This window comes from Mustela putorius, unplaced genomic scaffold (genome assembly GCF_011764305.1).
Source record: "Mustela putorius furo isolate JIRA1106 unplaced genomic scaffold, ASM1176430v1.1 tig00000129_pilon_pilon_pilon, whole genome shotgun sequence".
Classification (NCBI taxonomy): domain Eukaryota; kingdom Metazoa; phylum Chordata; class Mammalia; order Carnivora; family Mustelidae; genus Mustela; species Mustela putorius.
This window is the reverse complement of record NW_025421290.1, coordinates 39,607,823-39,619,888: the sequence shown is the minus strand read 5'-3', so window position 1 is coordinate 39,619,888 and position 12,066 is coordinate 39,607,823. Positions and strand designations below refer to the sequence as shown.

At 45.6% G+C, this 12,066-nt stretch overlaps 1 protein-coding gene across 1 annotated transcript; it reads left to right on the top strand.

Moving 5' to 3' along the window:
* Positions 1 to 325: 325 nt before the first annotated feature.
* LOC101671638 (acyl-coenzyme A thioesterase 1) lies at positions 326 to 5,836 on the top strand. Its single transcript, XM_045072637.1, is given in 4 exon segments — positions 326 to 1,098; positions 1,100 to 1,124; positions 2,840 to 3,042; positions 5,051 to 5,836. Coding segments are annotated over 4 exon segments (1,362 nt in total). The 5' UTR covers positions 326 to 549; the 3' UTR covers positions 5,636 to 5,836.
* The last annotated feature ends 6,230 nt before the right edge of the window (positions 5,837 to 12,066 follow it).

Genomic DNA, 12,066 nt, shown 5'->3' with positions numbered 1-12,066 from the left:
AGATCCTGATACCAGGGGTGCCAGCCGCCCATGGGGCTCCCTGCTCAGCGCACAGCCTGCTTCTCCCTTTCTCTTTCCCCTCCCCCCACAACCACTCGTTCTCATGCTCTATCTCAAATAAATAAAATTATTTTAAAAAAAACTGGGTGGAAAAATAACAAAAACCCCTTCAAAATTAATTAAAAACAAAAACTGGCGACTGGAGACTTTTCCCAGCTGCCACAACCCTTCAGAGCCAGCTTCTTGATCGGCAAACACTGCGCGGACCAATGAGCTTCCCAGAAGAACTTCGAAAGTCTTCCCCAATAGTGCAGGTTTTTCAGTACGTAAAGCAAGTTCATGCGTGTCATTTTCGCTCTTGCTTTTACATGTAAGTCACTGACCTGGCGGGACAGGAGTCTGGCCCTCCAAGCTCAATTTGTCGGGCTCCTCGGCCCCACCGGGCGCTTAACGTGCGGATGACGCAGCCCGCCGCTAGAGGCTCCTGGAGCAGTTTCTAACTTCCTTCACTGCGTTGTTCAAACCGCTCGAGGACCCAAATCCGAAGTCATGATGGTAGCCTCCTCTGTCGCTATCCTGCGAGCTTCCAGACTCGGCCGACGGGGCCTCCTGCCAGGGTCTCCAAAGCTGTGGCATGGTGGCCGCGTCTCTGGGGCCCCCGCCCGGAACACTGCGACCTGGAGCCTGGAGCCCGCGGGCCGCTGCGGCTGGGACGAGCCCGTGCGCATCGCCCTGCACGGCCTGGCCCCGCGACAGCCCGTCACGCTGCGCGCGTCCCTGCGCGACGAGAAGGGCGCGCTCTTCCGGGCCCACGCGCGGTACGAAGCCGACGCCGGCGGCCTCCTGGACCTGGAGCGCGCGCCCGCGCTGGGCGGCAGCTTCGTGGGGCTCGAGCCCATGGGGCTGCTCTGGGCCCTGGAGCCCGAGAAGCCCCTGGTGCGGCTCGTGAAGCGGGACGTGCAGACGCCCTTCGCCGTGGAGCTGGAGGTGCTCGACGGCCACGAGCCCGACGCGGGTCGTGTCCTGGGCCGGGCGGTGCACGAGCGCGAGTTCCTGCGGCCGGGCGTGCGGCGGGAGCCGGTGCGCGCGGGCCGGGTTGCGCGCCACGCTCTTCCTGCCCCCAGGTGAGCGCCCCGAGTCCCCGGCTGTCCTGACTACCTTTCTCTTGTCTCCCGCACTTCTACCGACAGTAAGGAGGTAGCTCCCAACATTGCAGAGGTTTCTGGGGGCTTCCAAGTCGGCCCTGGTGCGGGGGGTGGGTCTGCCTCTCCAAAATTGAGAGGTTCGTTAGAAGACATCATAGGGAAAGGAGAAAGACAGTTATAGGTGAAAACGAAAACATTTATAGGTAGTTCCAAGTTTGTTTGTTTGTTTAAGATTTTATTTTTCTGGGAGAGAGCACAGAGGGAGACTTGAGAGGGAGAAGCCAGCTCCCCGCTGAGCAGAGAGCCAGGTGGGGGGCTCGATCTCAGGACCCTGAGATCATGATCTGAGGCTAAGGCAGACGCTTAACCGACTGAGGCACGCAGGCGCTCGGTAGTTCCAAATCTTTAATGATTATTTTTAAAAAGATTTTATTTTTAAGTAATCTCTACACTGGGGGCACCCGGAGCCCGCTTCTCCCTCTTCCTCTGACTGTTTCTCTGCTTACTTGTGCTCTCTCTGTCAAATAAGTAAATAAATAAAATCTTTTTTTTTTTAAGATTTTATTTTTATTTATTTGACAGACAAAGATCACAAGTAGGCAGAGAGGCAGGCAGAGAGAGAGGAGGAAGCAGGCTCCCTGGCTGAGCAGAGAGCCCGACCCGGGGCTCGCTCCTAGGACCCCGGGACCATGACCTGAGCCGAAGGCAGAGGCTTTAACCCACTGAGCCACCCAGGCGCCCCAATAAATAAAATCTTAAAAAAAAAAAAAAAAGATAATCTCTAACTCAAGGTGGGGCTCGAATTCACAACCCAAAGATCAAGCTTCTCATGCCCTGCCAATTGAGCCGGCCAGGTGGCGCCTTTTTTTTTTTTTTTTTTTAAATGGTTTCTTAGTATAGCAACTTTGCTTCTAAATCTCACAATATATTAAGGTTTAAGAAAATTAACGTGAAGGGGGCACCTGAGTGTCTCAGTCGGTAGAGTATGGCTGCCTTTGGCTCAGGGTGTGATCCCAGGCTCCCTAGGCAGAGGGGAGTCTGCTACACTCTCAATCTCTCTCTCTGTCTTAAATAAATAAATAAAATCTCTTTTTTTTTAAAAAAAAAAAAAAGGCAGTTTTATTCATTCAACAGTTGAAGGACGGGTTTCCAGGCTGGGTTTCAAGTCTTTGGAGATAATGAATAGTCACTACAAAGTCTTGCCTAAGTGTTTCTGTGTGAACACAAATTTTCCCTTCTCTTGGATGAATACCTAGGAATGAGATTGCTAAATCATTTGGTAAGTAAGTGGTTAAGTAAAACATTGCTCAGCTGTTTTCAAAGTGGCTGTATCATTTTGGGTTTCCACCAGCAGTGTTCTGCCTGCTCCTTAGCATTTGGCATTGTTAGCTTTGGGTGGGAGGGGCAGTGGGTAATGATTTTGCTCTCTTCATTGTCTGCTTGTAAATTATTTTCAATTACAAAATTAAGGCATGCTATTTGTAAAAAGTCTGTGGTGCTTTGAGGCTCTGGGTATAGGGGAAATGTGGATTGAGCCTATGCCACTGTCTAGATCCTTGAGGACCAGAGGGCTTCTAGCATTTCTGATCATCAATAGAAAACTTTGATATCACCAAGTAGGTAACACAGGGCTTTTGACACCACGGCAGAGAGTGTCAGAAATAGTTCAGTTTTGTGTTTTGTTTCTTGCAAAGAACCAGGACCCTTTCCTGGGATTGTGGACATTTATGGAGTTGGAAGTGGCCTTCTGGAACATCGAGCTAGTCTGCTGGCTGGCAAGGGTTTTGCTGTGATGGCTCTGGCTTATCATAACTATGAAGACCTCCCCAAAGGCCTGGAGATCCTTCACCTGGAGTACTTTGAAGAAGCTGTCAACTATCTGCTGGATCACCCTCAGGTTAGAACTTCTCTGGGTTATGATCTGTGTACCGGTGTCTTCATAACTGCTCTTAGTTTTCACAGAATGTGACAAATTCACCATAGCCGCTCCTAGGCTCCAACACACACTACCATTTAGAGTCACTTCTTGTAGACCATTTCTGTGCAATTTTATGTTGTTGTATTTCCTGCTAGTAAAGATGTTCTTAGTTGGTTTGGAATTTTAAATCCCAGTATTTTACAGAACATCACTATAAGCCCAAACATCTTTGCGAACCCTGGCTTTGATAAAGTAAGTAGAAGGAAAGGGAACTGGAATCACTATCTCCAGAAGGCCCCAGGTTAAATGTTTGTGCATAACCCTGCTGTGGGAGAGGCCTCAGTGTTGAGTATTTTTTTAAGATTTTATTTATTTATTTGACAGACAGAGATCACAGGTAGGCAGAGAGGCAGGCAGAGAGAGAGAGGAGGGAAGCAGGCTCCCCGCTGAGCAGAGAGCCCTATTTGGGGCTTGATCCCAGGACCCTGGGATCATAACCTGAGCCGAAGACAGAGGCTTTAACCCACTGAGCCACCCAGGCGCCCCCACAGTGTTAAAGAAGAACTGGGCAGCCAAAGAACCTGGGTACTAGGAAGTGTTTTGAGGGCGCTATAGGCTCCGGTATCAGACCACCAGCAGATAAAACTTGCTTACTTTACAATTCAGATTTCAGTGGACAGGAAGCTTTGGAACTCTTAGAAAAGGTGATAGTGTGCAGTGGCACCAGCATGAGATGTGGACAGACAAGAGTTAAGTTTAAGGTGTTTTTGTTTTTGTTTTTAATGATTGTATTTATTTATTTGACAGACAGAGATCACAATTAGTTAGAGAGGCAGGCAGAGAGAGAGAGGAGGAAGCAGGCTCCGCACTGAGCAGAGAACCGGATTCGGGGCTTGATCCCAGGCCCCTGAGACCATGACCTGAGCCAAAGACAGAGGCTTTAACCTAGTGAGCCACCCAGGCGCCCCTAAATTTAAGTTTTGATTTCACTAATTGGCAGCTAGCACCATGACCTTACGGGCCCTCTTTCCTCCTCTGAAAAGTTGGGATGATAATAATATGTCATTTAATTTCCTAGTACTTTTCCTCTAGGAGGAATAAATGGTTGAAACCAGTCAAGGGTGCTGTTGTAGAAGCCATAGGGAGAAAAAGATTGCTGTTGAGTGGTGAATCAGAGGGCCTTTTGTAATACATGTTGGTAACTATGGCAAGACCAGTCCTCGAAGGATAGTGCAGACCCAAACTACCCTGAGGGGATAGGGTAGAGAAGGGAAGACAAAACGAGCGACTCAGACGGTTGATTCCCACCAGGGCCGAATGGATGTGAGGTCAAGGGTTTGTTGTGAAAACAGAGCATTAAGTATGCCCTTGGGAATGGGCCAGTAGAGTAGAAAGTGATGATGAAGGAGGGAGAGGACCTAGTTGCAGGAGTAAGTCCTGGAGAATGAGAGTGGAGGAGACTCCAAGTGCAGGCAGCAGGGGGCCCTTTGGTAAGCACAGAGATGCTTCGGAAACCCAAGGGAGGGTAGAAAGCTTGAGCTCTTGTGGAATTAAGTAGATCCCACAGGGTGAAAAGAGGCAGAGTTCCTACTGGAGAGCTTTATTTTCTCCATCTGGTGTGAAGAGGGGACAGTGAAAGTGAGCAGGGTTAAAGGTTAAGAAGCTTTAGGTTGTGGGAGAGGTGTGCCATGGATTTGGGGGAAGTGGAAAGCAGACGTAAGTGAAATGTAGCACGACGGAATGAGGCTGAGAAGCCAGAGTATTGAGTATATCCTCCATGTGGTTGCTGAAGTCACCAAGAATGATGATAGAGAAACTTCAGAAAGGCAGATAGAGAGTAAGTGAATAATACACCAAGACTGCAAAACTTGGCAAATGGTAGAGCCCAGATTGAGGCTCAGTTGCCCCTTTGTTCAGTTCCAAGCCCTGCTCGTCCCATTGCGCTATTCATAGCCTCATTCTCCTTCCTCCTCTGTCCTTTCCTCAGGTAAAGGGTCCAGGAGTCGGGCTGCTTGGCAGCTCCAAAGGAGGTGACCTCTGCCTCTCCATGGCGTCGTTCCTGAAGGGCATCACCGCCACGGTCTTAGTCAATGGCTCCGTGGCCAATGTCGGGGGAGCCTTACACTACCAAGATGAGATCTTGCCCCCTCTGGGCTTAGACCCAAATCGAGTAAGGCTGACCAAAGATGGCTTGGCAGACATTGTGGATGTCCTGAACAGCCCTTTGGAAGGAGCTGACCAGAAGAGTTTCATTCCCGTAGAGAGAGCTGAGAGTGCCTTCCTGTTCCTTGTAGGTCAGGATGACCACAACTGGAAGAGTGAATTCTATGCTAATGAGGCCTCTAAGCGCTTGCAGGCCCGTGGTAGGAAGAAGCCCGAGATCATCTGTTACCCTGAGACAGGACACTACATTGAGCCTCCCTACTTCCCCCTGTGCCGGGCTTCCCTACACACCTTGGTGGGTGGCCCTGTCATCTGGGGTGGGGAGCCCAGGGCTCATGCCACGGCCCAGGTAGATGCTTGGAAGCAGCTCCAGACTTTCTTCCACAAACACTTGGTGGGGAAAAGTTAGGGGGACTCTCCTGAAAATATAGCCCACTATTTGAAGGTTAGGAGAGTGAGACTAACATATGCTAGCAGCAGCAGTTAAACAGTTCACCTGGGGTACCTGGGTGGCTCAGTGGGTTAAAGCCTTCGGCTCAGCCCAGCATCGGGCTCTCTACTCGGCAGGGAGCCTGCTTCCCTTCCTCTCTCTCTGCCTGCCTTTCTGCCTACTTGTGATCTCTGTCAAATAAATAAACAAAATCTTTTTTTTTAAGATTTGATTTATTTATCTGACAGAGATCACAAGTAGGCAGAGAGGCAGGCAGAGAGAGAGGAAGGGAAGCAGGCTCCTTGCTGAGCAGAAAGCCCGATGCGGGGCTCAATCCCAGGACCCTGGGATCACGACCTGAGCCAAAGGCAGAGGCTTTAATCCACTGAACCACCAGGCGCCCCAATAAATAAAATCTTTAAAAAAAAAAAAAGACAGTTCACCTGATTTATTATTATTATTTTTTTAAGATTTTAGTTATTTATTTGAGAAAGAGACAGTGAGAGAGAGAGCATGAGCGAGGAGAAGGTCAGAGAGAGAGAAGCAGATGCCCTGTGGAGCTGGGAGCGGGACTTGATCCCAGGACTCCAGGATTATGACCTGAGCCAAAGGCAGTCATCCACCAACTGAGCCACCCAGGCATCCCCACCTGATTTATTATTTTAACACTTTTGGGTTTTTATTCCTTTCTCTTTTTAAGTGACATCACCATTAAAAACAGTCTCCATTTGGGACACCTGAATGGCTCGGTCAGTTGAGTGTCTGCCTTTGGCTCAGGTCCTGATCCCAGGGTTCTGGGATTGAGTCCCACATGGGGCTCCTTGCTCAGTGGGAAGCCTGCTTCTCCCTCTGTCTGCTGCTCCCCCAGCTTGTGTGCACTCTCTCTCTCTCACAAAGAAATGTTTTTTAAATCTTAAAAAAAAAAAAAAAGTCTACATTCATATTATGTCAGGAATGAAAAGAGCCGTAAGTATAAGCAAGTTTGTTAAAGGTTAAATATTGGAACGTTACAAGTGGATATTCCTTCTCCTTTCCGTGTTGACACCACTGTGACTACTGTCAGGGGGAAAGAATTCCTGTCCCGTCGTAGGTCCTTCTAGCTGAACTAGGAATCAAATTGACAAGAGGTAGATAAACAGGAGAAAATCAAATCTGATAGCATATGCACAGGAAATCCACACAGCCATGGAAATTCCCAAGACAGGCAAAACAAGGTATGAACATCATCCTGAACTAAGGAGAAAAGGTTTGGGTCTAGGACTTTGAAGGGAAGGAGTGCAGCTCACAGGGCAATAAGAGAAGATGTTTGATAATTAGTAGATGTTTGCTCTGCCATACAGATAGGTCACTCTGATACAGTTTATCTCTGTTAATAACCCTTATTCTGGGAAAGACCCTCAATTTAGATTCCTCCATGTCATTAAGGGAGGGCAAAAGTTTCTCTTGAGCCTGCAGGCTCTCAGTTACCTTCAGCTCAAAATAATCTAGGCGAAGTGACCCATCAGTCCCCAGCCTACCGTCATCTTCCACTAAAATCTTTGTGACAATTTTCATATGTGTCTTTTCACATATTTTGCTTTAACATTCGTATGTATACCAATAAAAAAAAATGTGTTTTGTTGCATAAATGTCATTTTATTTTATTGACAGATCCCAAGTAGGCAGAGAGGCAGGCAGAGGGAGAGGAGAAAGCAGGCTCCCCGCTGAGCAGAGAGCCCCATGTGGGGCTCGATCCCAGGACCCTGAGATCACGACCTGAGCCCAAGGCAGAGGCTTTAACCCACTGAGCCACCCAGGTGCCCCATTAATGTCATTTTAAAGATACTGATTTTACAAAACAAATAAGTGGTGGGAAGAGGCAGGTTTTATGGGACACAAATCTGATACCACAGCAACACATGGAAGTGACAGTGGTTTTAGTCCAGGAGGAAGGAGAGCAGTTGGGAAAGGAAATACGGCACCAACTTTATGCCGCTCACTTAATCCTCACAACTCTGGGAGGCAAATGAAAATATGTGCAAACACAAACCTTGTTCAAAGCTTTTTTTTTTTTTTTTTTTAAAGATTTTATTTCTTTACTTGACAGAGAGAGACACAGTGAGAAAAGGAACACAAACAGGGGAGTGGGAGAGGGAGATTCAGGCTTTCCTCTGAGCAAGGAGCCTACATCCAAGGACCCCGGGATCATGACCTTAGCGAAGGCAGATGCTTAATGACTGAGCCACCCAGGAGCCCCTGTTCACAACATTTTAAAGCAAATGTAATCTGCTAGAGTCAGTGATTGACACTTGTTTAGCCAAAGATGACTGTGATAGCAATCTGAAACACTTCTCCCTAACAATGAAAATTCAGATGTTTACATATTGGGCATTATACACTAGCATTCTCATAATTAAGTGGGAAGGCTTCGAAATTGGTGGTTACATCCATGGACTTTAAACTTCTTCAAGGACATATTTTCAAATAACATTTGGAAACATATTTACAAAATTAAAGAAAAAGAACAGGAAGATTATTAAGATGTAAGCATGGCAAATGGATCTTTTTTCTTAATATGGATTATGACTTAACATTATTTATATTTCCCTTCCTCTTCTGTTTTATCATTGAATTCTAATTTTCATTGAATCGCTACATTACAGAGAATCCTGCTTCACATTCAGACAGCACCTAAGTGAATAAAATGTCATCTTAAGAAAAAGCATTTAGGGACACCTGGATGGCTCAGTTGGTTAAGCAGCTGCCTTCGGCTCAGGTCATGATCCCAGCGTCCTGGGATCGAGTCCCACATCGGGCTCCTTGCTTGGCAGGGAGCCTGCTTCTCCCTCTGCCTCTGCCTGCCACTCTGTCTGCCTGTGCTTGCTCTCGCTTCTCTCTCTATGACAAAAAAAAAAAAAAAAAAAAAAAAAAAAAAAAAAAAAATTTAAAAAAAAAAAAAAAAAAAAAAAGCATTTAGAGGGGCGCCTGGGTGGCTCGGTGGCTTAAGTCTCTGCCTTCGGCTCAGGTCATGATCTCAGGGTCCTGGGATCGAGTCCCACATTGGGCTCTCTGCTCAACAGGGAGCCTGCTTCCTCCTTTCTCTCTCTGTGCCTGCCTCTGCCTACTTGTGATCTGTCAAATAAATAAATAAAATTTTTTAAAAGGGGGGGGATGCCTGGGTGGCTCAGTTGGTTAAGCCACGGCCTTCATCTCAGGTCACGATCCTGGAGTTCTGGAATCGAGTCCCTCATCAGGCTTCCGGCTCCTTGGGGAGTCTCCTCTCTTCTCATGCTCTCTCTCCCTCTCTCAAATAAATAAATAAAATCTTAAAAAAAAAAAAAAAAAAACTCTTCGCAAAGGTGCTAACTGGAGGGGCTTGTGGTCTCTCTGGCTCTGCCAAGCCAGGACTAAACCATAAGAAAATTTTTTGAGAGCCAAAAGAAAAAGGTATGAAAGAGGCGGAGATTGTTTTAACATCAGGAAAATTTGGTGCCTATAGTTTCTCGTCTCCACACACCTCAGTGGGCTCAGGAATGCCTCCTCCGCCCTTGGCCAAAGCTAATAGCGGGCTCGGGGGCTTCTCTTTGTACCGCTGATTGTGCTTTCTGCCTGCTTTCCTCAGCACCTGGACTAGAAACACCAGACTGGTTTAACTATACTCTCCAAGGTAATTTCTTCGCTGGAATCATGCTGGAATACTCATTATCCTCAGAGACCCTGGAGCAGGTTCCTGAGAGAGCCTCAGGACAGAAACGAAAAGATGTTAAGAGTGTGGATGACTGTGTCCCTTGCAGACTGGGCCTTGCAGCAGACACAGGGAAGAGAGGAGCCCCTCCTTAATCCCTCCTGAAATAAGATGGATGTAGAACCAAGTCGGGGAAATAACATTTTAGTGTAGAGGTAGAACAGAATAAAAGTGCCACAGGGACAGTATTTTACAAGGATGGGACAAACCACATCTAACTTAGATGGGGAGGTGGGGAGAACTTTAGAGTAGTGGCATTTCAGAAGGGAGCTGAAGTATAGGTAGGATTTAAAACTGGTTTATGGGGGCACCTGGGGGGCTCAGTGAGTTAAAGCCCCTGCCTTTGGCTCAGGTCATAGTCCCAGGGTCCTGGGATGGAGCCTCGAATCCGGCTCTCTGCTTGGCAGGGAGCCTGCTTCTCCCTCTCTCTCTGCCTGCCTCTCTGCCTACTTGTGATCTCTGTCTGTCAAATAAATAAATAAAATCTTAAAAATAAATAAATAAATGAATAAATATATTTACTTATAAATAAATATAATTTTATATATAACTATATATTATATAGATAAATATATAAATATATGAATAAATATATAATTTACTTATAAGTATAAACTTATAAATATAAATAAAATAGAGAATAAATGTATATTTAAGGAAATATGTGTTTATTGTAGAAATTTAGACAATATAGAAAATTATAAAGAAGTCAAAATGCAGGAAGCTATATTTAGTTACTGCCAAAGTGTACAGTATGGAAAGGGGGACAGGAAGTAACTCTAATGAAGAAGCGTAACAAACACTACGTTAGCCAGGTAAATTTCAGGGATAAATGGTGTTGATGCCACATAATCTTGGTATGACCGATGTGTTGAAAGTGGCACTTCAGCCTCTGCAGTCTTCCTCCCAAGAACCCTTAACCCTAGTCTCGTCATGAGAAAAGCTTCAAGCAAGACCAAATTAAGGGACATTCTGCAAAATACCTAACCACAATACTCACAACTGTCAAGGTCATTAAAAACAAAAAGTCTGAGAAACTGTCATAGCCAAGAAGAGCCTAAGGAGGCCTGACTAACTGTAATATGATATCCTAGATGGGATCCTTGAACAGAAAAAGGACAATGGGGGAAACTAAGGAAACAGGACGGAATATGGAGTTTGGCTAATACTAATATATCAGTATTGGCTCATTAGTTGTGACAAATGTGCCATACTAATATAATATACTAACAAAAGGGGAAAGTGGGTGCTGGGTATACAGAAACTGTAATTTTGCAACTTCTCTGTAAACTGAAAACTATTTTAAAATAAAAGGTTTGGGGCATCTGGGTGGCTCAATCGTTAAGTGTCTGCCTTTGGCTCAGGTCATGATCCCGGGGTCCTAGGATCCGCCTGCATGGGGTTCCGCACTCAGTGGGAAGCCTGCTTCTACCTCTCACACTCCCCCCTGCTGGTGTTCTTTCTCTTACTGTCTCTGTCAAGTAAATAAATAAAATCTTTTTAAAAATAAAAGGTTTAAGTATTTAAAAGAGAAAGCATAATTAAAATTTTAGTATACTTCATTTTCTTATTTTTTTCTATATATGTATGTGTATTCATATTTTAACCTTGTGTACAGATTTTTACCCTGCTTTTCTCTGACCTAACATCATACACTGAACATGGTACCAAACCTTCTGAATGTTGACAGTATTTCATAATCCATAATTACTTAAGTGGTTTTCTATTTTTGGATATCTAGGTTTTAAAACAAGTTAGCTGTAATGATTACAGATGTGATGATTATCTTTGTAAATTCATTTCCATGTCAATCTCAGACTGTTTGCTTGGGATGTAGACTTCCCTGTTAACTCAAGAAGGAGTAAGCCTCGGGGCGCCTGGGTGGCTCAGTGGGTTGGGCCTCTGCCTTCGGCTCAGGTCATGATCTCAGGGTCCAGGGATCGAGCCCCGCATCGAGCTCTCCGCTCAGCGGGGAACCGGCTTCCCCCTCTCTCTCTGCCTACTTGTGATCTCTCTCTCTCTCTCTCTCTGTCAAGTAAATAAATAAAATCTTTAAAAAAGAAAAAGAAAAAAGAAAGAGTAAGCGTGGAAATATAAGTTTCTCCTTTAAGGATAATAAATAAGTTCTGTAGAGTTTAAAAGAAAATTTTAGGCAAGTTCGGCAATTTTATTTTTCTTTGATACAAGTAGGCAGAGAAACAGGCAGAGAAAAACAAATGCTGAGCAGAGAGCATGCGGGACTCGATTAAGGACCCTGAGATATGACCTGAGCCGATCTCCCACTGTACCCAGGCGCCCCAAAGCTTATAGGGAAAAAACAAATCACTATTTATTTCTAACATTTTATAGGAAGCTTTTACTTTTTAAGTTTTCTTTTATTTTTTAAGTTATTTTTAAAAAATTAATTATTTTGACAGAGGGAGAGAGCAAACAATTGTTTTTCTTTTTCTTTTCTTTTCTTTCTTTTTTTTTTTTTTTTTTTAAGATTTGTATTTATTTATTTGCAAGAAAGAGAGCCCAGCTGGATGGGGGGGTTGGGGAGGGCAGAGTTAGCGGGAGGGGCAGAGGCAAAGGAGAAGCAGAATCCCCGCCCCACCAAGCAGGGAGCCCAATGTAGGGCTCTATTCCAGGACTCTGTGATGTGACCTGAGCCAAAGCAGATGCTTGAGTAACTGAGGCCAAATTC